Source organism: Lissotriton vulgaris, chromosome 2_1 (assembly GCF_964263255.1).
Source record: "Lissotriton vulgaris chromosome 2_1, aLisVul1.2, whole genome shotgun sequence".
NCBI lineage: Eukaryota > Metazoa > Chordata > Amphibia > Caudata > Salamandridae > Lissotriton > Lissotriton vulgaris.
Window position 1 is genome coordinate 517,666,990 of NC_141687.1, and position 25,787 is coordinate 517,692,776.

General features: G+C 43.6%; 1 protein-coding gene across 1 annotated transcript in view; it reads left to right on the forward strand.

Moving 5' to 3' along the window:
- The window catches only part of C2_1H3orf70 (chromosome 2_1 C3orf70 homolog), a 141,585-nt gene extending 125,906 nt beyond the window's left edge, over positions 1-15,679 (forward strand). The window contains exon 2 of the mRNA XM_086955431.1: positions 14,937-15,679. Coding sequence (XP_086811557.1) covers positions 14,937-15,496 — 560 coding nt within the window. The 3' untranslated portion in view covers positions 15,497-15,679. The remainder of the gene's footprint in view (positions 1-14,936) is intronic.
- Positions 15,680-25,787: the final 10,108 nt, after the last annotated feature.

Genomic DNA, 25,787 nt, shown 5'->3' on the forward strand with positions numbered 1-25,787 from the left:
ACTTGCTCTCCAAGGAATGGGCAGATGGCACGACCAGGAGATACCGGTCAGCCTGGCATAGATGGCGTTGTTGGTGTGTGCGACGGACTTTTGATCCCGTGGTGGCAGATTTAGTCCACGTGCTTAATTTTCTGGCCAGTTTGGCGGAGGATAGTCTAGCCTACCGGTCAATCAATACTTTCCGTTCAGCAATATCGGCTGGTCATGTTCTTGTGCAGGTTTCCCCGATTGGGGAGCACCCCTTGGTGTGCAGATTTCTGAGAGGGATCCGCCTCTTGTTGCCCCCTGAACCTTGCTATTCCATCCTTTGGTACTTGAACAGGGTTTTGAACTTGTTTCTGTCTTGGCAGCCGAATAGGTTTCTTTCCCGTAAGAAAGTCACTGCTAAATTGGCAATGCTGTTGTGCCTGGTTTCCTGCAGGCGGGTCTCGGACATACGAGCCCTAGACATTTCTGACAGAGTTCTTTCCCCGGATGAGGTGTCCTTGAATGAAAATGTGCCTAGCCTTCGTGCTGGTAAGTTTAAATTCTATTAAGGACTCAAAGGCAAGGATTATTCCCCCCAATGACTTCCAAGAAGTGGGCCCTCCCCGTAAGGAATGTAAGTAAATCATTCATGGATTTTTTCTGCTTGTATATGGCTGTTGATGCTTTGCACTGTTTTCCTCTATGTGACATTTTGTGCTGGTTGAGGTTCTGTCTTTGACACTGCAGTTTTTGCAGGAAGTGACGGTCCCAAACAGGATACGTGAGATTGCTGGAACATGGGCTTCGCGCGAAGAAAGAGGAAGAAGAAACAGCACCAGTGCATGATGGGAGCTGGTCAGAGTGCGGACACTGACGAAGGACTCCTGATAAGACTTTTGTTTTCCCAAGTGTTCATGGGAAATGTAGTTGTTTTTGTGTTGTTTCTTGCTGCTGTGTAGGAATAAAGCGAAGAAAGAAGGCATAATCCTCGCCTCAAAGTCCTTAATAGAATTTAAATTTACCAGCGCGAAGGCTAGGCAAATTTTCATTTCTGTAACTTATACCTTTAAGGCAGTTAATTTCCATGTACTTTAATTGATTCAATGAGACTTCTGATGCATTAGCATTTTGTATTTTTGTGTATTTTAATTACATTTTAATAAAACTCCATGGCTTGTTATCGTTTCAAATCTTTATTTCGGCTACAAGCCCAAAAAGTACGATAAGGCATAATATAAAATAGTCCAAACATTAAAATCAAGCAAGCATACACCAAAAAGATCGATAAACCTGTTTACAACAAACAAGGTTGTTCTAATACTTGATGTTAAACTCCCGTTTTGAGTAGGTCCTTCCTTATTGACTACTGTAAAATGCTGTATTGAATCTTGCCACGCCTCTAGAGACACACAACACCTCATAGTTCTTGAGGTCCACTTCGCCTAGACCCCACAATCTGGGTACTACAATCATACAAATTATCTATGTGATAGTACCCAGAAGGGTCATCATTTTTCCAATCACTGCTAGTAACTATTTAAGTTTCTGTAGTATTCAGCCGGAGGGGATTCAATGTCATCCAATGTTCTATGGCCGTGTGGCAGGCATTAACTTTTAATGTTCCTAGGTTTTCAAGGTTTTTCAGTTTGAGTATGAACTGTGTGCCATCTGCTTAGTTGGAACATATGTGTTTGAAACTGTTGATTAGATTTAGTAATAATTTCATTTATATATTAAAGAGTAGAGACAAGGTTATAGATCCTTGTGGTACGCTTGGTTTTATTACAGTAAAAATCTGAAGAAAGAGGTGGACAGGCATCAGAAGGACAGCAAACTTGGCTCCTAACTTTTAGTATGTTCTCAAATTCTGCTGTTGTCATTTTTAGGAAGGCTGATGTGGACAAATGTTGGGTGCATGCTTTGATTGCTGTTAGTTGTATAGGATGGCAGGAGTTACTTCTCCTAGGTAAGAATCCAGTGTGTCTGCTTTGTTTAGATAATTAATTTTTAGTTTATTGCAGAAGTCCTGTGAAAGTGGGGTGGAAGTTTGACAGATCTCTGAATTGTGTAATTCCAATCGAACTTTACGGATTTCCTTGGCTGGGCATTTGACACTGCCGGTCCTGCTTTGGTAGTGATTTTTGGTGGCCTTCCTCATATATGATTTGTACATTCTGTTATGTCAATGTAGAAACATTATGAGCCATATCTAAAACGTTGTGCACTGGGTTTGTGTCACAAAGTGCTGCAATCTTGCACACATTTTTTGGTGGTTATACTTTCCAGCCCAACCTATTGAAATTTAGCAAGAAATTGAAAATGTATCTCTTTAGCAACATACTTCAATAACTCTTTCTCGAGTTGACTATAAAGCCCAGGCTCTGTTGTCCAATCGTTCAAAACTTCAAATTAAAATGACACTAGTGCCACAAGGTCTTATTGTAAGTGCGGGCTCTATAAAATGTATTAACATTAATAAAACAAGTGCTTCAAAGTACTGTAAATATGGACAAAGCACAGATTTGCATTACTCTGTGTCAAGGAGGCGCATTTCATGGGCTGCACATGGGCTTTTCCAGGAAACCAGCCGTTTTTTCTTATGCAAAACACGATTTACTAAAAACAATAGACAGGGTTTTGCACCAAATAATGTCACTTTGAAGCAGGCATTAAAAAAGATAAATTATTGTATTGCTCCTAATGCTTAATTGTGTTTGACAGGTATTTGAGGATGTTGCATTTTGTTTAGATGATGTGTTACAACAAAGTTCAGTTTTGCTGTGATATAGAATGAGTTATGTGAAATCTTTGTGTTTGGTGTTGTTTTTCTTTTTTGTTTGTTGAAAGCGGAAGGGGAATGAGTAAGAGGTGGTCATAGGCCGTCGAGGTATCTAAATATAGCAATTCATGAGTAATTGATGGTGCATATGAAAGTCGTAGATGAGTTGATTTTTGTGTTGAGTAGTATTTAGTTGTTCTGAGTGATCAATGTGTTACATGAAGAGGGGGGAGTGTGAGGATGGAGTTTGTGAGAGGGGTGAGGAGCCATATGAGCTTTCAGGATGGTATGGTTGGTCATGATGTTAGATAACCTCTGTCGGTGGATGGTAGTCCATGTGGAATGTGTTTGGGAATAGGAGATTGTGTGTTTGGGGGTGACGGAATATTAAGAGTTGAGGTAGTAGTGTATATCAGATGTTGCTGTAGCAGATGATAGTTTTAAGTGTAGCGAGGGGGGGGGGTTTATGAGTTATGATAGAGAGTTGTGATTTGAGAGGTAAGTTAGGATAGGTAAGATAGAATTTGGATCCCAGAGCAGAGGGTGGCACCCCCCAGATCTGGGGGAAGCCTGAGTCGCATATCAACAGCTACAGAGGCTTTGAATCCTCTGGTCTTGATATGCTAAATCACTAGCCATCCTGCTGGAGAAGGTGAGAACACCTTCTGCCAAGCAGGCATTGTTCCTGACCTCTGAGAGCGCCTGCTCTCTCTTGCAGCGGGCCAGAAACTTGTCTGTGGTGGCAGGCTGGAATATATCAGTCAGCCAACACACTAAGAGATAAATAGGGGAACTATGGGCACCTCTAAGGTTCCCCCTGGGTGCATATATTCATTAATCTGACATTGGCATTAGTACAGATTTATTAACCCCTTCAGTGCTCATGACGAGCCCAGGCTCGTCACGCAGCACGGTGCTCGTGTGCTCATGACGAGCCTGGGCTCGTCATGAGCCGTGGAACGCTCACACGCGGGGCTAATTTCCCCGCTGTGCTGAGCGTTCCATTGCGCGGGCGGGTTCATGACGAGCCCAGGCTCGTCATGAGCACACGAGCACCGTGCTGCATGACGAGCCTGGGCTCGTCATGAGCACAGCGGCGCCGTGCGTGGCCCCCCCCCCGCACCGCTGGGAAATTAGCCCCGCAGTGAAGGGGTTAAGACAAGGTGTTTGATACCAAACAGCATTATTTTCAGTGAAGCCATTATATAGCTGGGTAACTCCTTAAGACCAGTGCCTAGTACATAACTTTGAAATTAGTTCCTGATCACATGCAATGACTAGCAATGGAACTAGGCATCACTGGGACATATCTGCTCATGCAGATGTGCCCTCACATGCACTATAATGCACCACGCCTTAGGGCTCGAAAGGCCTGCTGTAGGGGTGACTTACATACAGTAGATGTAGTGTACTTTGGCACTGTACACAGGGAGTGTGCAATGTCGTGTTTTCTGAATGGCTTGCACCATTTCACACATCCTGCAATGGCAGTCTGCATGCAGTTTAAGTATGGGTGCCAAAATAAATGCCGCAGCACTAAGGGATCCTCTTTGGTACACATCCCCTGGTACCAGGGGTACCATTCACCAGGGTCTTACAAGGGTGCAAAAGCCCTTGCCAGTTCGGTTGCAATTAACATTAGGATCGCTTTTGGGAAAGAGCACTGGCACTGGGGCGTGGTTAGCAGGGAACCAGTGTACTTACAATCACAAGCATTGGTAGCAGTGAATAAAAAGTGGGGGTGGTCATGTCGAAAAAAGGTACTTGCCCACACAATCTAGTTGTTAAAGTGTTGTGTGGTACGAACACAAGTGGCAGCAAGGCAAGGGGGGAGTGCAGCAATCTAGGCTCATTCCAGGTACACAATTAAAGTCTCTACCCCAAAGCCCCGAGTGCAAAGGATTCTGAAAAAGTGCAGGTGTCAGTGCGTTCAGGAATCCCGATAAGGTAATTTTGGGAGCATAGAGCACCACTAGTGTGAAGGGGGCCCGTTAAGTTGCCCTTCCAAGATCACGAAGCGTTCTTCTGAATCCACCCGAAGGTGGTCGACTACAAATGGGACCCCTGTCGTAATCCAAATGAGTATCCCTTGGGCGAAGGCTGATATGGAAGTGCCATACACATGTCTTTACCACTTCATGATGGAGCTTTTGTAACTCAGTTACTGTGAGCTGGCTTTCTTGGAGCACGGCAGTGTGTGCGTGTCAGCGATTGAGGTGAGCATATGTGCGATATATTTTGGCAGGGGTAGCCATGCTGAGCATATTCCATGTCAATTTGTGCTATTGCGAGGTGTGTATGTCAGATGTGAACCCCAAGAAAAGAACGGATGGTGATGTGCATGATGAACAGTGTGGTATTGCAATTAAGGTCCCTGCTAATAGCTGCCAACCAGCAGAAGTAATATGTAACAGTGTAAAAGGTGGCCTTCAAATAGCCTAGAGAAGAAAGACAAAACCTATAGCAGACTCCAATCACATAACATGTGTGTGCTGGAACAGCAGATAATTTAACAGCTCCAACCCTTCCAGTACAGTGGGTATATAGGCTCCTGTCCAGAAATCCCCAACTTGAAAAGAAAAACAAGAGAAAAAATAAAAGCAACCAAATATATTCATTGGAATGCGGATGGGACATGGTGCAGCAGCTGAGGTTGACTTACGTCAACCGGGCCCATCTCTCGAGGTTCAGCACCCTACCCAATGATGTCACCGGAGAGTCTCTTGTCAGACGAGAGCCGAAAAACAAGATGAGTCATATGAGGTCATTAGCCGATCGTGGTTTGACCTTAGGATGGGGAGTGCTGCACGTGGAAGAAACACCGGAGGCACTGTTATTAGACGGAGCGAGAGTGTTGGGTCAGTTTGCGGCGCACAGCTTCGCAGAGTGCAGAGTACACATTTCCAGTGTGCAAGCCTGTTGCACCGCCACCTGGTCCTGGGAGGGCTGAGTCTGCATCATCTTGTGTCTTCTGCATTTGGATTTTGCAGTTAACCCATACCCATTCATTTGAATGTTCATGGCTGAGCCTGTGAGGCCCTTTACATGAAGCTAGGTCCAGACATTCTCAGGAGTGGAGAAGATGTGGGATGTGCGGCTGTCTAGTACCTTGAGTTTTGCTTGGAACAGCAGTGCATAGGGAAGATGCAGCTCTCACAGGAGTTGTTTCAACCACAGAGGAACCCTGAAGACCTTTAGCCTGGTTGTAAAATCCAGGCAAGCAGAGATTTCCATGTTTTCATACCGCAGGTACTCTTGGTGTGGAAGAGTTGAAATATGAGATCCTGTCCCAGGAGTTGAGGAAACGAGCAATGAGGGGACAGGCGGTTCTCTGGGAGGGATGGGCGGGCGGCCCAGGATGTGGAGCGTCATTCAACCAAAGCCAACTTGGAAGCCTTATTCTCCAGTACGGTGGCCATCAGCTAGTTATCAAGGAAGATCTCAACGCTCGGATGTTCAGCCCACTCCAGATAGCAAATATTGTGCTGTTAGCACACCTCTGCATCTTCTGAGTGGCGTTGCAAGGAGTGCACCTCCTCCTTCATTTTGTGCAACTGGGCTTTAAGATCACTCTGTGGGGCTCATGGAGGACAGGGCCGATTCAGTTTCATCCAGTGTCCATTAACTTGTGGTGGTCTGCCCTCAGCAAATTCACATACAGGGATAAGGCGTCGATTTTCGCTTTGAGCACATTTTTTTTCAAGGATGGCATGCAACACTTCCGCAAATTGTTCCGAATTATTACACAGGGTAGTTTATAGATGCCTTAAGGTGCCCACGGTGGGGTCAGCAGGTGCTGGATGTGGCACTACGGTGTAGAGCTCAGGGATCTGTGATTTAGACGTCCTTGTTTTCCCATTCATGGTGCAGTGAAGATGGAAAATAGGAGGCAGGTCATGCCAGGCACACAGTGCCTGTGGTATTGTGAGTTTCTGATGTCTCTGGGACTGTGTGGTTATTACCATGGGAGTCTTGCCAGTGATGTGGGCTACAGGGAGGCCCGCATGTGAACTTGTGAAGGTAGGTGTCTCCACATGCGCAATCCCATGGGCAGCCCAAAGGGTACCACAAGCCATCCTGCAGAATGGATCACCCTGGGTCAGGCCCAACAGAGGAACATACTGTCTCTGGCCCAGAAAGGGGACTTCCCCATGAAGGTGTATGTAGAAGAAAGGCACACAGTGCTGCCGAGGGTAATTCGATGTCTGGGGCAGTGAGACCCTGTGTTGGAGCCAGTGTAGTGGAGCCGGTCGCACGCCCAGTGCCAGGAAGGATGTGTGGCAATCTAGCTTCAGGCAGGCAGGAGATTGTGTGACCTAATACGCTGTGACGTCCAAAGATGTAGCCAACTCCTCGTGGTGCAGTGCATGCGGGGCACGTACCGCACAGATAGGGTACCGCGGTGCTTAGCTGGCCACAGTCCAAGGGGCCCTCCTGCTCCTGCAGGGGCAGCTGCAAACACACTAGCATATTGTCAAAGTGTAAAGACCCTGGAATAATGGAATAGCAGTGTCAATAGGCCAGGAGAATTGCCCATCCCGGTGTCGGCAGCTAGGTGTGTGCCTTATAAGCTGGCAGGGCACTCACGATGCAGTGTTCTCACTCAGGGGAGCTCGCAGCAGAAGGGAGATCAAGAAATGGAGATCACTGTGCTTATGTTTACGGTGAAACACTAGCAGCGCACCGTGCTTACCCAGTACATACCTGTGATCCCAGTCTGTTCAAGGCAGCAAAGGGCAGGCTGCTGCAGCAGTAGCAGGCCTTCAAAGGCACATGTCATTGCGGGTAGTACCTGGTGCATGTGGCCGCGGGTTTCGGTGGCTAGCGCAGCTCAGCAGGTCGTGTGGGATGTCCTGGTGCACCGTTGGTCCGATGCCCTGGCTCCAGCTGCGGATCTGTTCCCCAGGGGCTCCGGTCCCGAACTTGGGGGCATATTACCAAGGGCCTTATCGCCGCTTTAGCGGGAATTTTTCCCGCTAAAGCGGCGATAATTTTATCGCCCTATTACCTAGCTGTCGCTAACACCAGTTAGCGACAGCTAGTAGGAGATAGTGATCATCTTGGGGCCCACTTTGCATGTCAGCGATAATTATCGCTAATGACATGCAAAGTGGGCATGCCAAGATGTTAGTGACTGGAAACAGTCGCTAACATCGCTATCTCCTATTACCAACTTTTGGAAAATTTCACGCTAAGCGAGAATATCTCCAAAAGCTGACGCCTGGCCAGAGCAGTTCTTAGCCATGTTATCCAATGGAAGGTGGATAACATGGCTAAGAGCATTAGCTCGTTAATGCATGAATATCGCTGACTTTTCTGCGATATTCATGCATTTCGGCCGATTTTTATCGCTTAGGAGATAAACCTTGATAATAGCAAGGCTCCTAAGCGATAAAAATAGGCGATGCATGGCGTTAAAATAATAGCCGCTAATCAAACATATCGATAATGATCGCTTATGCTTGGTAATATGCCCCTCGGTCTCTTGAACCCACGATGGCAGAGAAGGATAATCGCGTGGCCGGGTGGCTCCGTCCCGGACTGTGGGCATGGGAACTCAGTGAATGGCAGCCAAGAGGTGCCAGCCCCATGGCTAATACCGCACTCCCACACAGCTTGGCTCTGCAGCAGGTCGCCTGTTAGGGCAGCGCACAGCTGGGGCCTCCCTCACGGCCGCAGTGGAATGGCAGAGGAAGTGCTTCCTGTGCCTCGCCCGATGGCAGCGCGTTGGGAGGCTCATGTTCGACCTGTGGCGCCCTTGGCCTGCTGAGAAGATCAGGGAAGGCAGTTCTGCATTGGGATACGCTCTAGCGGGTCGGCTGCTGTAGGATTATGGACGGCTCGGCATGGAGCTATTTCAAGGAGTGTCCGATGCGGCGGCCATCCTGGCCACTCCCCAGCAGACTCTGTACACTTAAGCTCGGCTTTGGATTCTTTTTTAGGGGGTTGGGAGATTTGGGGGTTCAGGCCTTTTTTAGCACACTAGTACAGTTTTGTTTTTTGTTTTTGTTTAAAGAGCTTTATTGAAACAAATAAAAAGCAAGGTACAGAACTATGATAAGAAATGATAAAAGAAGTACAAAGGTTAACAGGAAATATATATGAAAAAAGGGTGAAAACATTATAATTCATACATTATCAAGAACTAAAACCGATGTTAAGAACAGAGTTAAAGAAATATGTACCATATTGAATTAGCACTTTTTACATTTTATAATGGATGAAAGAAAAAGGAAAGAGAGAAAAAGAGGGACTAGTACAGTTTTTAATACAGAAAATGTAAGCAGAAGTGTACATATACATAAAGCAGATTTAAATGATAAATTGCTGCATTAAAGCCACCTACTGTTTACCAACTTTGCCCTGGACTTGCTCTCTGAGCTGCTCAGGGCTCATAGAAGCTGGGGGGCACCACAATGGAGACATAACAGCGGAGCCCAGGGCAGGATGCCATTGTTAAAAGCCCTCAATCAAAGGGGAGTTCTGGCTTGCAGCTGTATGTGTTTGATAGAAAAAAAATGAATAAAATACCTGAGAAACCATTTCACCTGAACCATTTAATTGAAAATTAGAAGCTGAATGCCAGTTATAGTTTTTTAGAAGACAATAGAGACACTGGATTTTTTTGACAATGAATTTGAAATACTTTTTTTATAGATGTATATGTCACTCATGTTAAAAATCGAGCTTCACCTTTGGTTTTTCTAAACGATTTGCATAGATTGGTTTCTTCCAATGTTCTGTCACTGGGTGTCATTTCACATTTTCTTTAGGTCACAGGTACAGGCAGCTTTAAACATCTGTTGTTGAAAACTCTATTGTCGCCAATGCATCAAACTACATACACATAATGGGCTTTAGGTTAGCCCTTTGTTACTAATTGGAAGGCTTTTTTGTTTATCTAATGTGCCTGCTTTTTATTCAATGGCTTTGCCCTCTGGTCTTTGTCACACCTCAAGAGCATTTCTTCTTTTCTGTGTCCTGATTGGATGGCTTGTGTCCTTCCACTGCTAATTAGTTTTATCATTCTTTCAGCACTCCATGGGAGTACATGTGTTTTCTTGCCCTTGCAAGCTCCAGGTTGCTACTTCTCCATATACCCAGATCATCAGTTACTTCACCTACCCTTTACTGCATATTTTTTCCCTCTATGTTTCTCCTGGCTGTAGCAAATGTATTGCTCCCAGACATTTTTTTGTTTTTCTTTTTGTTTAAAACAGAAGGGTTTTTCATACTTTTTTAGAGGGGCCAGCAGCTGCAATTTGCCTTTGGATTGCTCCCTTTTCAAAACTCCTCATTTTATTACATTTGTTGGAACAGTAAATTTAAAGACTGGTTAAAAGCATCATTTTATATGTTGGATTATGCAGGCATGTGTGAATGTCCTCACACTCGTCATGGCACATACATGTGCATGAGTGATTACACATGCATGATACATGTCATTGCCTTTTTTTCTGATCCAATAGCAGGGTGGAGCTATTATCAGTACCATCTTGCAATCCAGTGTAGGACAAGCCCGTAGGTCAAGGGTTTTTGTAAGCGGAGCCAGCTGAGGCTTGGCCAGCAAAATCATACCGTTCCCCCACTGCTGAATGGCTGAGGCAACAATAAGTCTAATTCTAGGTGAATTAATAATGCTGCACATCAGATATTGCTTATATTGTTTGCTGTCAGTACACTACATTTTTTGAATCAATCAGTATCTAATGAAATGTCATAATTGCAAGTGCTTTAAAAGAGTGAGATTGATGCCTTTATTAATAGTGCACAGTGTGATACTGGGTTCAGCTAGCATACACCTGCCCAGAAATTACAAGCAACACAGCCCTCTCCCGGGTAATGTTAATCTGTCTGATCTATTTCATGATACAACATGTAGAACTGAAAAAGTAGGTCCCAACACACAAGTTGGGTGCCATTTGTATCACGAAAAGTGTGGGTACACTGGATGGTAGGAATTTTGTGGATCCCAGTAAGTTTCAGAATTTTAACTCAAAAGAATTGTGAAAAAATTCATGATTTTACCCACAGCTTGAGGTTTGCAGAGCTTCCTGTCTTTCAAGGTTGTAGGATCCTTGCACATTACCCCACCAGGGACTCTCCTGTTTATCTGTTTTTCAGAAATGTCTGGATTTGGTAGGTTTCCCTGGGTGATGGCCATTCCAGGCCCAAATTCTGCAGCTCCCCGCATTGCCAAATTGGCTAATTATTCATGATAACATTTTGATTTATCTGGGTCACGTTTTGAGGTCTTTACTATTGCGGGCAATAGACTGACCCACACAAGTGGGGTGCTGTTTTTATCAGGAGAAGGAAAGGCTGGGTGCTAGGAATTTTGCAGGTCCCCACACATAGTGCAAGTTTTCCTCACAGATATGGGAGAAACATGTGTGATTTTAGCCAAAGTTTGAATTTTTCAGGGTGTTGTGGATAAGAAAATGTAGTGGGATCCACATGTCTTACCACCCTGAATTCATCTGGTTCCCTAGGTTTCAGAAATACCCATGGGTTGTAGGCATGAATATTAAGGCCTCTCACCATGGCAAATAAGAGGGAATTTGGATTTACCCCATCTCTGCAGACCCATATGTTTAAATTATGCAGAGGTAATTCAAATTCCTCTTGTTTGCCATCGGGATGGGGATGCTTTAGTCCCCAGTGGGGCAGAAAGCCAGTTGAGGCTTTAGAAATGGGGGTGCTGCCTGATGTCAGGATGGAGGAGCATCCACCCAATTAAAAATAAATAATCATAGCATTCAGTTGACTTTCTGCCCTTCTTGGGACAGATTAGGATGAATCATGCAGTTATTTCCTATGAGGGGAACAAATGGTGAAAATAAAAACCACAAGCACTTTCTTTACTGTGACATCAGTGTGCTGTAATCACTGCGCATCACAGCAAATACAAATAATTGTGGGAAACATTACCCCTCATTTCCCAATTTCCCCTTTTTAAATGCTTCTGATGATTGTGGGTGGTATTGTCCTGTCCTATTGATGTCCTCCAAACTATGGAGGTAATGCGGTTGATGTCAGTTGGTCGTCCACCACATAATTGGATGGTATTATTTACATCTCGACACCATTCTTCCAAGATTTGACAATCTTATATTCATTTAGCATCCACATTTTCAGTAGAGTTGGACTAATAGATTTGTGTCAAATGTTGAGGTTGAGGTAATTGTACAGTAGTTTCAGTATCAATAGACAAATTGCACTGCACTGTAATGAATGAATTAATTAAGTTTGCAAGGTGCGCAATACCCAAGGGTGTCTTAGCGCTAAGCGGAACAAGATGACAGGAAAGAACAGCAACCAGGAAAGTGAGTCATCAGGCGTTAGGGCCAAGTCAGCGGGAACAGCCAGGTCTTCAGCTGCTTTCTGAACAGCTGCAGGCTTTGTTGGGGGCGGAGGGCCAGAGGGAGGGCATTCTATAACTTTTCCCCCTTGAAAAGTCAAAGTCCTCTCACCCCATTTTAATCACTTAATTCTCGGGATCAGAACCTTGTGTTCTGTGCTGGATGTCAACATTCTACTGGGAGTGTACAATGTAAATAGCTCCTGAAAGTAAAGGGGGCCAGTTCCATGAAGTGCCTTATGCATTAGGCACAGGGTTTTGAACGAAATTCTCCTCTCCACAGGGAGCCAGTGCAGGCCATGTAGTAGATGCACCACAGGTTTGAATTTAGGAATGTTCAAGAATGTTCTTGCCTTCGCATTTTGGGGAGACTGCATTTCTTTTATTGAATATTTTGGAATACCTAGATAGAGTGTATTACAATATTCTAACTTCAACCCAACTAGGGCCAACATCATGGTCTTCTGAATTTCAGTCGGAATAAACTGAAGTATTTTTTTCAGAACCCGGAGCAAATAGTAGCCCCCGCAGGTCACTACATTGATCTGAGCACTGAAGCATAGCTTGGCATCAAAGATGACTCCAAGATGTTTTGCCTTCAGAAGTGGCTTAATGAAGGCTAGATATAAAACATAGAATTACAGAACATTGTTTGAAATGTATTAGCCATCCCAGAGCATGTACAAGTGAAATCATTTGTTGATACTACATGCCTGCACAGAGGAGAAATCTTGAGCTTTGCATATGTTTGTATAGTGTTCCTCCATATCTGGTTTATGGAATCTTGTTTTAGAGAGTTGATAAAGATTATTAAGTTCTAATTGCAGGTGCATAGAAGTTTATATTTTTCGTAATCAATATCGTGAACATCAGGACATAATTTTCATTGCAGTAAAGATTGGGTCATTATGTGTTGCTAAGCAATGCCATGGCGCAGAACAATCTACATTTTAGGCAATGGGGGAATTCCGTGATTGACTGTTTTAATATTAAAATGGCAATGTATCTGATTAATGACCGGCAGTGCATAGAAGAAATTGGTATTCAGAACTTAATTAATTATCAAAGCCACATTAGGAAAGATGAATATTTCTCTGTTTGCATAATATTAATGAGGTGTTTCATTTCCAAATACAATGTTAAAGCGGATGAATATATTTGTGTAATGTGTTATATGTTCTGCATTTTAAAAAAATTAGAAAGAAACCAAGTAAGAAAAGGTAGTTGAAACAATATCATTAATATTTAAAATTAAAACAATGAAAAAGCAAAAGAAGGAGAGAACGAGAATAATAGTACACTGCGGTTTGTAGTACTCTGAACCCACAAGAGAGGAAGAAAAACATCTCATAGGCACTTTCTATGGTCTGGCTTGACAGCACAGCTGTCACCAGACAATTAGGGGGCATTACCAGAGAGGGGGTTTGGCTCCGCCCACATGGTGGGAGCCAGCACTACATGTTTTAATTGGGCAGAAGTTATGTGCTTCCACAAAAAATGTGCATGCTGCCGTGATCATTTCTTTATTTATCTATCTACACAAGTTTGAACTTTCAGGTGAACACATGACATTAGAACGCTGTTAATGTGTCTTGATAATTAGATACATTATGATGTTTTTGTCTCGTAGCACCAGAGGTGGGAGGAAAGCAGTCATTACCCTACATGGATTTTTAGGTCTGGCTTGACAGTGTAACTGTCACCTGGTCTTTTAACTGTTACCATAATAATGTAACTGTTCTTTGCTTCCACACAATTACATATTCATTCCCATGCTATTTACTTGTAATGCTTTATCTTACCATATAACATTCTTTTAAAGCCGGACCTATTGCCATTTCCAACGCTTGTTTCAACCCGTTAGCAGGGTTGCTGTCATCTACTCTCCCTTTGGCAAAGACTAGAAGATCCAGTGTTCAGAAGCTGCATATGCAAGGCACAAACAAGAACAACAAAACTGTTAAAAAGCAAAGCATCTCACAAGCTAATAAAAAACAAATAGGTTGACACAAGTAAGCATGACAATCAGAGTCACACCATCATTTAGTACTATTACTACCAGTTTCCTACCAGTGATATTAAAACTACTTTTAGTGAGGGTCGAACCCCCTTAATCCTCCCTCTATGCCGGACCCATGTCTTCTTTTCCTATACCTTTTAGGGCCCTCGATAACTATCAATAAGTGACTGACGTTTGTTGTACAAAATTGGCTTAATACAAATTTACTCAATGACCAAACTCCAGGAGTTGACCCAATCCTCCTGAAGGTTTCTGTATGCTGACTCTAAAATGAGTTCTTACATGTTTTTATCGCTCTTATGGAAGATAAACACACTCCTTAACAGGCAAACATAACTTCCCTGGTCGCTTGTTGATCTTCACCTTTCTAGCCTGCCACAACAAGAAACCATCTGATGCCTACTCTGTTCTGCCTATGTGTTACAAGGTTTCCTCTTGGTAGTGTTTGCCCATTAATGTGTTCAGGAAGAGAAAATCTACCGAATTCCGCAGCCAATTTCAGATTTTCTGTCACTGACTATGAAGTAGTAGAGTTACTCGAACTCTAGCATTGCTGCTAAAACTTAAGAAGTTGGATACAAGCTCAAGACAGGCTGGTTAACCGTCTCCTATGTGACCATTTTGATAATCATGACCTTGTAATACAGAAATGATTCTTAGTCTAAATCTTAATCGTCTCATGTTTCCCTGTTTTATTCCAAAAATATGTCTCTAACATTTCCTTGCACTTCTAACTGTTACTGTAGAAAAACATATTTCAATGAAGATCTGAGGTATCCTGTCTAATAAATGTCCTTCTCTTGTTTCAGGTAAATATGTTTATCAACCCATGACACCGGTAGAACAGCTTCCAAGCACTGAAATCCCTGCCAAACCTAGAGAGCAGGCAAACACCATTCAAATCTCTGTCTCTCTCACTGAGCAGTTTTTGAAGTTCGCATCCGTCTTCCAACCTCCGCTCCTTCCCGAGTCACCAAGATATTGCACCATCTCCGACCTTTTCATTGACAACTATCAGGTAAAATGCATCAACGGGAAAATGTGCTACGTTCAAAGACAGCAACCACAGCCACCACCACCCAAGAATAAACCTGAACAAGGCACCACACAAGATGCCTTAAACTTAAAAGCTAGTAATGGGCCAAAATTAGACCATTGCTCTTCCCCATCTAGCTCAGAAGACTCTGGCATAAATGCGGTTGGGGCTCACTACATGGAATCATGTGATGACGACACAGAGGAAGGGGCGGAGTTAAGCTCTGAAGAGGATTACAGCCCTGATTGCAGTTGGGAACCTGATGACTGTACCCTGTTGTCACCTTCTAAGTCCGACCTGGAAGTCATTGAAACTATAGAAACTACAGTTTGAGCAACAAAAAAACAATATCAAACTAATCACACACACGATTGTTGGCAGTGCTGGTATGTTTAGTTTTGTTTTTATAATTAGGTTTGCCACTATCACATCTTTCAAATCGTATTGTTTACTATCCTCTTTCATGTGTTGACTTTACTCATTCATTGTGCTACGGGCATACATTTTCAGACAAAACACAGTCAATTGTCCTCAAGATACATACTTGGAAAATACAAATAGATTGTTGGAAACGGGTCACCGGAGCTTTGTCTTCTGTACGCCTCTAAAGCAAAAATGGCGATTCTGGGAATTCAAGATGGCAACAGTGGCTTACTAGGAATTTGCTAAAACCTCACACATGCACATGGAATACAAATGTTCTATAAATAATGTTACTAATAGCTCAACATCACTTTTTCCTAAAAATATCTTAATGAACAACATGGGTCTCTTAAGTGTCAAACTGCAAACAAATCAGGTGGTCATGTGTTTAATATTTCTTCTACCTTCTGTCCTGATATTTAATAATAATATTAATCCAATACTGAAACGTAAATGGTGCCTTATATATTCTTCAGGAAGGTTCCTGTAAATTAAAAAGCACATCATATAATCACACTATTATTGTATACTGTCGATCTTAAAATAATGATATTTATAAACCACTGTTTTATATTTGTATAGTGATATTACTATGTTGCCTCCTTTTTACTATTCAGCATTTATTTGCTAAAAAGTACTTTATAGACTTTGTTTTTTCTGGCACATTGAATCAAGTTTTGTATACCCATGATCTGCATGACCGTGAAACGATCTCTTGCACTTAGTTTCTTTCTCAAATGCCCTAGCAGCACAAGTAAGAAATTCAGACCAAATGCTATGCCTTTGTACTTTTTTCCTTTTCACCAACAGATTTTCGATAAATTTTGAATTATTCTTGAACAGTCACAACAACATGGCTCAGTGCCAGAAAACAAGTATAATCAACTCTGTCTGGATTCTGTCCAATCATGCAGAGACTTCCAAAAAAAGGAAATGCTACGGTCTGTCTTCCTAGGGAGTTGCCGGAGAAGCTTCACTGGTGCCTCTCGACAGCACCAAACTCTAGGGACTCACACTCGTCTTAGAGTTTGAGGGGATCAGTAATAGAAATTTGTCTCTCTTGGATTTCTACAGAGCTGAATATCCTTAAGGATATGTGACCACTCAAAGTTAAGCACAAATGATCAATCCTTCACCACAAATGTTGAGACTTTTTTCATACTTTTCATGCATGAAAAAAAGAAGTATAATCAAAACTAACAAAAACTATCAACAATAATCACACTCTTTCCTAATACACAATTGTGTGTATCACGCTATATACATTCAGGAGGCAAGTCCATTACACACTACGTTTGTATGCATTGAAGGGTCTTCATCTGCCTCTTGTAAGAGTGCTATCATAATGTGTAGTGTGCAACAACTTTGAGATCACACATTTGGGTTTAGACTGGCCTCCATGTCAACGGTGCGCCTGCTACAGCTCACAAATGAGCTGGTAAAGGTACTTCCCGGGGCTCTAGGTCAGGGGAACAAATGTTTTATCTTCGGTGGGAGATAATGTGAAAATCTTTGTAGCATCTAATTTTGTCAGCTAGAGGAGAATCTTCCTCCCAGGGGATCTTATAACACATCCAACAAATTAGACTAGGGTATTTCATGTAGTGTAAAGGACATGTAGAGATTAGTGCATTTATAAATTTGTCTGGTATGAAGAAAGTGAAGCTGGGGGGTGGGCAAGATTTAGAATCATCTACATTAACTAAGGTTTTCCATCGATCTATATTGACAATTGGCACTGTAGGGTAACCTGATTCCTGAGATTGCCACATATATAATTCGGGTATTGGCAAAGCCAAGAAATCTGGCGTTGGTTGTTTTGACATGTTTTCTGCAAACCTTTATAGTTGTGTGAGCTGCTTGGACCCTGCTAGAATAACAAAAACCATTGTTAAAAGAAAATATATATTTTTGGTCTCAAAAAGCACACATTGCAATTGTAGTCCTCCACCCTGCTGGTGTAACAAAAACATTGCTAAAAGTAAAAATATATTTTCTTGGTCTCCAAATGCGCACATTAACATTGTAGGCCCTGGCAATGAAGGGAACTCCTTTGTGGGTGGTGAGCTCTTCGTGAATTACTAGAATTATGTCAATTATAGTTAAGTTAGGCACTGGCTGAAGTGGGCCTACCCACTGGCCCATGCTGTATGCAAAAATGAATGAGACGACAGACCAGTGGTGGAAGAGGGCTGGTTTAAAACCCATTTACAAATTATATATAAATATTTATTTATTTTATTTGAGGGAAATTGAAAGGGCTTGCCTAAAGACCTAAGAACACACAATATTGTTTTGTTTAAAAGATGTGTGGTGATGTTTTTTAACAACCCTGATATACTCTGGTTCGCTTAAAAACTTAAAAACGCACTCATAAGCACATATTTTCAATTTTAAGACATTCTGAATTTGAATCGGACAGAAAATGGTTCTAACACTCACACTGTTGCACGTCTCGTGTTTCTGATATAGAAGGCTTTCCTGGATTAACACATTTTGCTAAATATAAAAAAGGTGGCTAAACAAGAACAACTTTATGAAGCCACAAAGTAAAATAGTCACTAGTACTTTGTACGAATTATAAATTCTAGATACTGGTTGCTGGCATGGTTTCATAAATGTTTTATCCTTTGTAGCAAGTACTGTAGGACACTGAGTTAGTTTCTTAACATAGGTTGGAAGCAAATTTACAATGTACGGGGACACCTGAGGAGTAAGTCATATTGTGATAGAAAGTGTGTTCCAGGTGTTTCGTGTACCGTGAGAATGGTGCTGTGATTATATTTCTCTCTCAAACTATGTTACAGTGCAAAGTTAGTTCTGTGATGTTCTTGCATCTCTTTTGAGCAAGGAAATTGGCCACCCCAGTGTATAGCTTCTGCTGTGAAACTCATATTAAGTAGCACAAATAAAAGAGTTTTGAAGTACTATCACCTGTACATGTATGTTTCTTTTTATTTTTTTAATATCTGTAGCATTTATTGGAATTTATGCACAACCGGTTTGTGTGTGTGTGGTATGTTAGTTTATCTTATGAACACTTCTTTTGCATGTTTCTGCTATTTGCCTTTGAAATTGACTGTTCTGTGGATGTGTGTATACGTGCATGTCTGAATGCATGTGTCCTTTTGATTCTGTCTTATGAAGGTAGAATAATGATTTTGTGGTGCATTTGGACTTACACAAGTATTTGGAAATGCAGAATCTCACACACTGCAGCGACAGTATGATATGACCTGAGCTCCATGCTGCTCCCAAGGCTATGAGTGGGGAAGACCAAAAGTACAGAGGGCCACATTCACAATGAATGAATAAATGGATATAAGACTTTCAAAGCGCAAACTTAGCCCAAGGGCATCAAGGCGCTGAATGACCGCAGATAGATGGTATTATCATGTGAAATGCACTCAGATGGAATATTACCTGTTCCAGTATAGGTCACAACATGGTGGGTGAATGGTCTCTGGAATGTTGAAAACACAAACAAAGTTTCATTATTTCTACCACTCCATTTACACTCAAGAATATCCCCCCTCAAAAAACAGTTTGAATAAATATCTTAATGTTAACAAATTGTTTCCTAAATATCTTATATTTCATTGAGGTGTTATAAAAATAAATATTTTTTCTGGAGGTTAATAGAAGACACAAATGTAAAATGTGCTAATATGCATTTCCTCCGCACTTCTCCTGCAGATCGACTGCCTCGTGTGCAGCTCCAAGGGGCGAGTATTGGGCAGCAGAAATATGCATTACTGCTGTGTTCTAATGGTATTGATAAAGGTCGTATAGGCCTAAAGCCCAACACCCTGCCAATGAACAACCTGTTCAGATTGTCATTCTTGCTCCGAGGAATTTTTGTTAATGATCTAACTTTTAGAAATCAACTCAAATTATAGAATAATTGGCAGTGAGTAGGGTTCTGACTTTCAGAAACGGTGTTTGTGAATTGACCCTTGAACTATAAAAGAAAAAAAGAAAAAATACAGAAACACACACTAAGCCACTTTTTCATTATGCATGGGTTCCCTTCTGTTTCCATTCAAAATGTTCGAGGGCCATTAGCTCCCACGTGGAAGGTTTAATAGGAACTTTACATGGACAAAAAGGGGAGAACCTGAATACTAAAAGCATGATAGTATTTTATTCCAGTCCTGAAAAATCTCTTTTCTGCCTCTTGGTCCCCAGGAAACTCTGGATCGCGTTGGTGGTAATTGTTGCTCTTCATAGCATTGTTTTGTGTAAAATCTGTAACCATTAATGCTTATGAATAACAGATCGTGGTCAACAACTATTCACATTGAAACTATCACTGAAGATCCCGGTAAAGCAGCCAGATCCTTAAACTCTATTCTCCATCTGACAAAAGCCCAATAGGAAAAATAACTGAGAAAAATTGAGATGGAATTTACTGAGCCCTAGGAAGAATGATTATAGCAATTAATCCAACAGTTCCATGTTGAAAACATTGCAGAAGCTAATTTGCATAATTTTTTATCACATTCATCTGTTAGTGTTTGTCAGGTGTGCACGCTTGAGGACCTGCATATATATATATATATATATATATATATATATATATATATATATATATATATATATATTTCAGATAAATATCTGAACAATGCGGAGTCCAGAACTATGCATTCTAGTTGGATGGGAACTGTGATCAACAGTTATTTCTGAGGCACAGCAACAAATATCAGCCTACATGCTGTGGTGGCCATGACGTACAGCGACAACAAACTGAAAATGACCAGCACTTTGTGTAGAGTTGGGCCTAGAAGCACGAGGAAAGGACAATAGGGCAGAAGATTAGATTAGCTGACTCTATGGGCACTGACCACTTACAAAGAGGGGGCGCACAAGAAGTGGCCAAAGAGAGACAGGAAATGGGGCAGTCCACCATGGCAACAAAAAGAAAGAGCTACACAGAGAAAGGATTTTAACCTGGGTTGTGCGCGAGATCCTACATATGAGGCTTCTGAATAAATAGTACGTTTTTTTTAATGCATGTAGTTGCTGATAGCGACACAAAACCAACTTTTCCCACAACATGACCTTTAGAGAACAGAAGATAAAGCCAACTAGAATGGGGGACAAGCCTGTGAAGCTGTGTGAACCTGATACTGCAGTGCGGTATTAAGAGTAGAGTGTGCACCTCAAAAGGGCTGATCACAGTCGGTGTATCATGAAGCTGTGAGATGCCACCCCAGAAGTCAGAGTGGTGGCCACTGGAGGAAGACATTCAGGTACAGCACTTCCGATTTAACAAATAAGATGAAACATACATATTACACTGGTCCTTGGCGCCACCATCTTAAGTGTTTGTGTCACCATTTTGATTCAAAACAAAGACAGTCCACCTGAAAGTGATGCGAGTTCACCTCACCAGCAGACCTTTGTTGAAGGCTGGTCCTCTTTCCTTTTAAGACAACCTGAAAAAGGAATGGTGACAGCCATTTTGAAGTTTGCAATAATATAATAAACACAAATACCATTGTACATGCTCTAGGGAATAACACCAGTTCTTGCTCCACCAAACCCAAAGAGCTTACTTAACAATACACCCTGCATACCAGTGGTAAAGTGGGACTGACCACCAGTGCCAGGTCTCCCAAAACACTCCCCTATCCTCAGAAGAATACTTCAAAAAAGCACCATTTCAAGGAACAGAAAAGCCATTTGTGATATTGCTGCATTTCTATTACCACCCCAGCCATTTGACAACATGAAGAGACTAGATTTCAGACAGTAAATAGGCAGAATGAATAAACAAATCTGATGACTTCATCAAGGTTCTTGATGAAACCGAAGACCACAAAATAATCCAGTACCTCGAAAACCTAGCAGGACTCGGATGAAATCCAAAAGCTCCTTAAGGCGTAAGAAGTGGCCACACACCAAAAAGTAAAATATTTGCTATCAAATGACGTTTGACCCTGCCACAAATGTCAATTATAAGAGGCACGTGTGTCCTGAAGATGTTCCAAATATCAGGGAAACAGTGCATGAATTACCAGAACCACTGGAGAAATTGCAGATGGAGTGAATTCAGTGACAAAGAAGTATTTTATGTTATGTTATGTTAAAAGATTTATACCGCGCACGTACACCGAGACGGTTTCTTGGCGCTCATAACAAACATAGCTAGCCAGGGCAGGAGAGTTACTCAAAAGCCACCTTGAAAAGGTGTGTTTTTAGGGTTTTGCGGAACAACTCATATGAGGTAAAATGGCGAAAGGAAGAAGGGAGGGAGTTCCAGTAGGACGGGCCTAGGAAAGAAAAGCATAATCCTCCATGTTTTTTTCGGCGGAATGATGAAATGCAAAGGAGATTATTGGCAGAAGATCGTAAGTTGCGGGTAGGAGAATAACGCTTAAGTTTGGAGGAAATAAACTCAGGGGCCTGGTTATGCAAAGATTTGAATAGGGTGCAGCCTAGCTTAAAGGAACATCGTTTAGCCACAGGGAGCCAATGGAGGCTCCTCAGGAGGGGGGAGACATGCTGGTGTTTAGGTTGGTGGTACACCAGGCGTGCTGCCTGGTTCTGGATCAGCTGAAGTTTATGAAGCTGATAGACAGGAATCCCCACATACAAGATGTTGGCAAAGTCAACTCTGGAGATGACCAGATCCAGTGTTACTAGAATGAGTGCCTCTCTGGTTAGAAATCTACAGATCTTGCGAATCCTGCGTAGTTGGAAAAAGCAGGATGCTGTCACCGCTGAGATCTGAGGTTTCATGGAGAGATCCTCCGAGATGATCACTCCTAGGCTTTTCACAGAGCTGACCGGGCAGGGGGGAGACCCAAAGAGGGGGGCCAATAGTTGTCATCCCAAGGGTTGGACGGACCACCCATCAGGACAAGTTCCGTTTTAGACGGATTCAGCTTGAGCTGGCTGTGAGCCATCCAGTCCGAGATGAGTAACATGGTTGTTTGGAAGTTGAGGCAAGAGGAAGGTGTAGTGTCCAAAGGAAAAATCAGTTGTAAATCATCGGCATAATTGTATATTGTAGCAGAGGAATGGCGAAGGGAAGCCATGAGTGGTTGCATATAAAGATTAAAGAGGAGAGGAGAAAGAGCAGATCCCTGGGGAACACCACAAGTGAGGGGGAGAGAAGAAGCAGAAAAGGTGGAGAGGTGGACTGCCTGTTATGTTATGTTATGTTATTGGTTTTTATACCGCGCACAGCTGCCCCAGCAAAGGGGCGTCCTGGCGCCAGGAAAGGTAAACACAACATCACACAGCGCATTCAGCAAAGTCAGGAAAATTAGTTGAAAAGAAAAGTTTTGATGGCACGTCTGAATAGCAGTAAATCCTCCATAGCTCGGATTTCACTGGGAAGAGAGTTCCACAGTTTGGCCGCCACTACCCGGAAGGAGCGGCCACCCATCCTGCTCAGCAGAAAGCGTGGAACAACAGACAAATTCTGACCCATCGATCTCAAGGATCGAGAAGGAACATATGGGGTCAGTAAATTCGTCAAAATCGGTGGAGCCATACCTTTCAAAATTTTAAAAGCTAGGCAAAGCACCTTAAACTCGATCCGACGAGCGACAGGCAGCCAGTGGAGCGATTGCAATGCTCTAGACATCAAGCAACGGCGGGGCAATCCCAGAACCGCTCTTGCGGCCGCGTTCTGCACACGTTGCAGCCGCATGAGTTCTGCCTTGTTCGCACCTGCAAGTAAGACACTGGCATAGTCTATCCTGGATAGGATCGAAGCCTGGACTACAAGCTGTCTAGTGGGGGCATCAAAAAATTTGAGCACCGGCCTGATACCCCTGAGTATGCCAAAACAGGAGGCAGCCACCCTCTTAGTTTGGCAGATGAAGCTCAATGTAGGGTCCAGCCATACCCCGAGGTTTTTTATCTTCATGGCAGGAGAAGGTATCGTTCCTAACTCAGGGGGCCACCAGTTGTCGTTCCACCATCCAGGTTGCTTTCCCACCACCATCACCTCAGTCTTCTTTGTGTTCAATTGGAGAAAATTTAGGTTCATCCAATTGGCCACCGCACGTAGCCCCTCACAGAAGTTGCGGGCGTCCACAGCTGAGTCCCCACTTAGTGTGACCGCCAGCTGCGTGTCATCCGCATAGGACACCATTGTCAGGCCCCAGCGTTTGACTACCGCAGCCAGCGGACTCACGTATAGGTTAAAAAGAGTGGGGCTCAAAGATGAGCCCTGTGGGACTCCCAAGGTGAGCGGGTGGGAGGTGGATTTGCCAGGTGGTATCGCAACCTGAAATGATCTGTTGGTAAGGAAGGAGCGGAACCACCCTAGCGCCGTACCCCTAACCCCAGCTTCCACTAGCCTCCGCAATAGGATCTCGTGGGACACCGTATCGAAGGCGGCACTCAGGTCTAACAACAAGAGTGCCGCTGTTCGTCCTGTGTCCAGCACGGAGCGCAGGTGTTCAACCATGTATAACAAGGCAGTCTCCGTGCTGTGGCCTGCACGAAATCCATTTTGCGTGGGATCCAAGATGTTAGCTTTGGCAAGATGGTCGGCCAGGATCCTATTCACGTGGGCTTCGGTGATTTTAGCAGGCCACGGTAGCAGTGAAATGGGGCGATAGTTTTCGGGTTTTACAGGATCTAGGGTAGGCTTTTTTAGGATGGGAGTAACTACCGCTTGCTTCCACTTGGTGGGCACCACCCCTGAAGTCAAAGACGTGTTAATAAGGGCCAGCAAGGGAGGACGACATATCGCCTGCATGTTTTTGAACTGAGTCGGTATGAGAGGATCTGCTGGGGAGCCAGATTTGATTTTTTGGCTCAATAGATCGAAACCCTCCTCAGAAAGGGGGGCCAGCAAATCCAAAGTCGGAGTATTGCCCTTTAAACCGACATCCAGGTCCAATTGATGCACGGCAGTTGGGAAGGTGCGATAGATTGTATGCACCTTTTGGACAAAGAAAGAGGCCAGACTCTCGCAATGAGAGTCTGTACAGATTTCTGCAGCAGAGGCCCTCTTAGTCGTCAGCTCTTTTAGAACCTTAAAGATAAGTTTAGAGGGGTTAGGGCTGTCCCGGAACTCCTGCGCATAATATGCAGCACGCGTTCGTTGGGAGCGGTCCTGCAAGAAGGATCGAACCCAGTCAAGGGCAGTGCCCCGGATGCCGGCGTTTCTGACACGGTCGATCAAAATAGTATGATCGACCGTGTCAAAAGCCGCCGACAGGTCTAACAGAACAAGGGCTTGGGGGATATTGTTGTCTGCCCCAGTTCGAAGTGTGTCCATCACAGCTGCAATCACCATCTCCGTAGAATGCAGGGGGCGAAAGCCCGCCTGCTGGGGATCAAGGAAGAAGGAAGACTCAATAAAAGCGCTCAAACATTTAGTGACGTAGGTCTCTAAGATCTTTCCCAGGAAAGGAAGAAGGGAAATAGGTCTATAGTTGCTTAGCACTAGGGGGTCTGCACTGGGCTTTTTCAGGATAGGTAACACTACAGCCTGCTTAAAAGCTTCTGGGACGACGCCTGATGTTAAAGAGGAGTTGAGAAGGGCTAGAGCGGGGCCAGGGCAGTGCATAAAGATTTCTTTGAAAATATGTGGGGGGCAGCAATCCTTCGGGGACCCGGAGCTAACTTTGTGAAGGAGACTGTTGAATTCAGTGATGGACTGTGCGAAGTAATGCGGCTGTGCATCTTGTATGTGAGCATGTCAGAAATATTTTTATGGCAAATGGTAAAAGAAAAGGCTACAGTGAACAAAATGCTGGTGACAGCCAGAACAGAGCAAAGAGCTCACAAGCAGTCATGAAATACAGAAAATATGGTTGGGCGTGGTTTGGACGCCGATCGGGATGGTGGCGTGAGCCTGCAGCTCCGTGCCCGGACCCGCAAATTCTCCTGGGAATCCTCGCATAAGCGCTGATTGTAGAGCGAATAATCTGCACGAAGCACCGGGGTAGCGGAGGAGCATAGTTACGGGCCAGCTGGAGGCTGAGTGATGTACTAGGACCCGATCTCGGAGCTTGGAGGTGCTGCGTCTGGTGAAGTAAGATGGCGGCGGCCCCGAACTGCAGAGGCTGATCTACGAGGTACGACGGACCGTGGCTGGAGTGAGCGGAGCGAGATCCCTGCTGCGTGTGGCTTAACCGCTGTGGCAGCGGTGAAGAGCGCTCTCCGCCGCCTCGGAGACTTGCTGTCGAGGCGCCCATCCCCCGTCACCTGACATGGCGGCTGTGTGAGC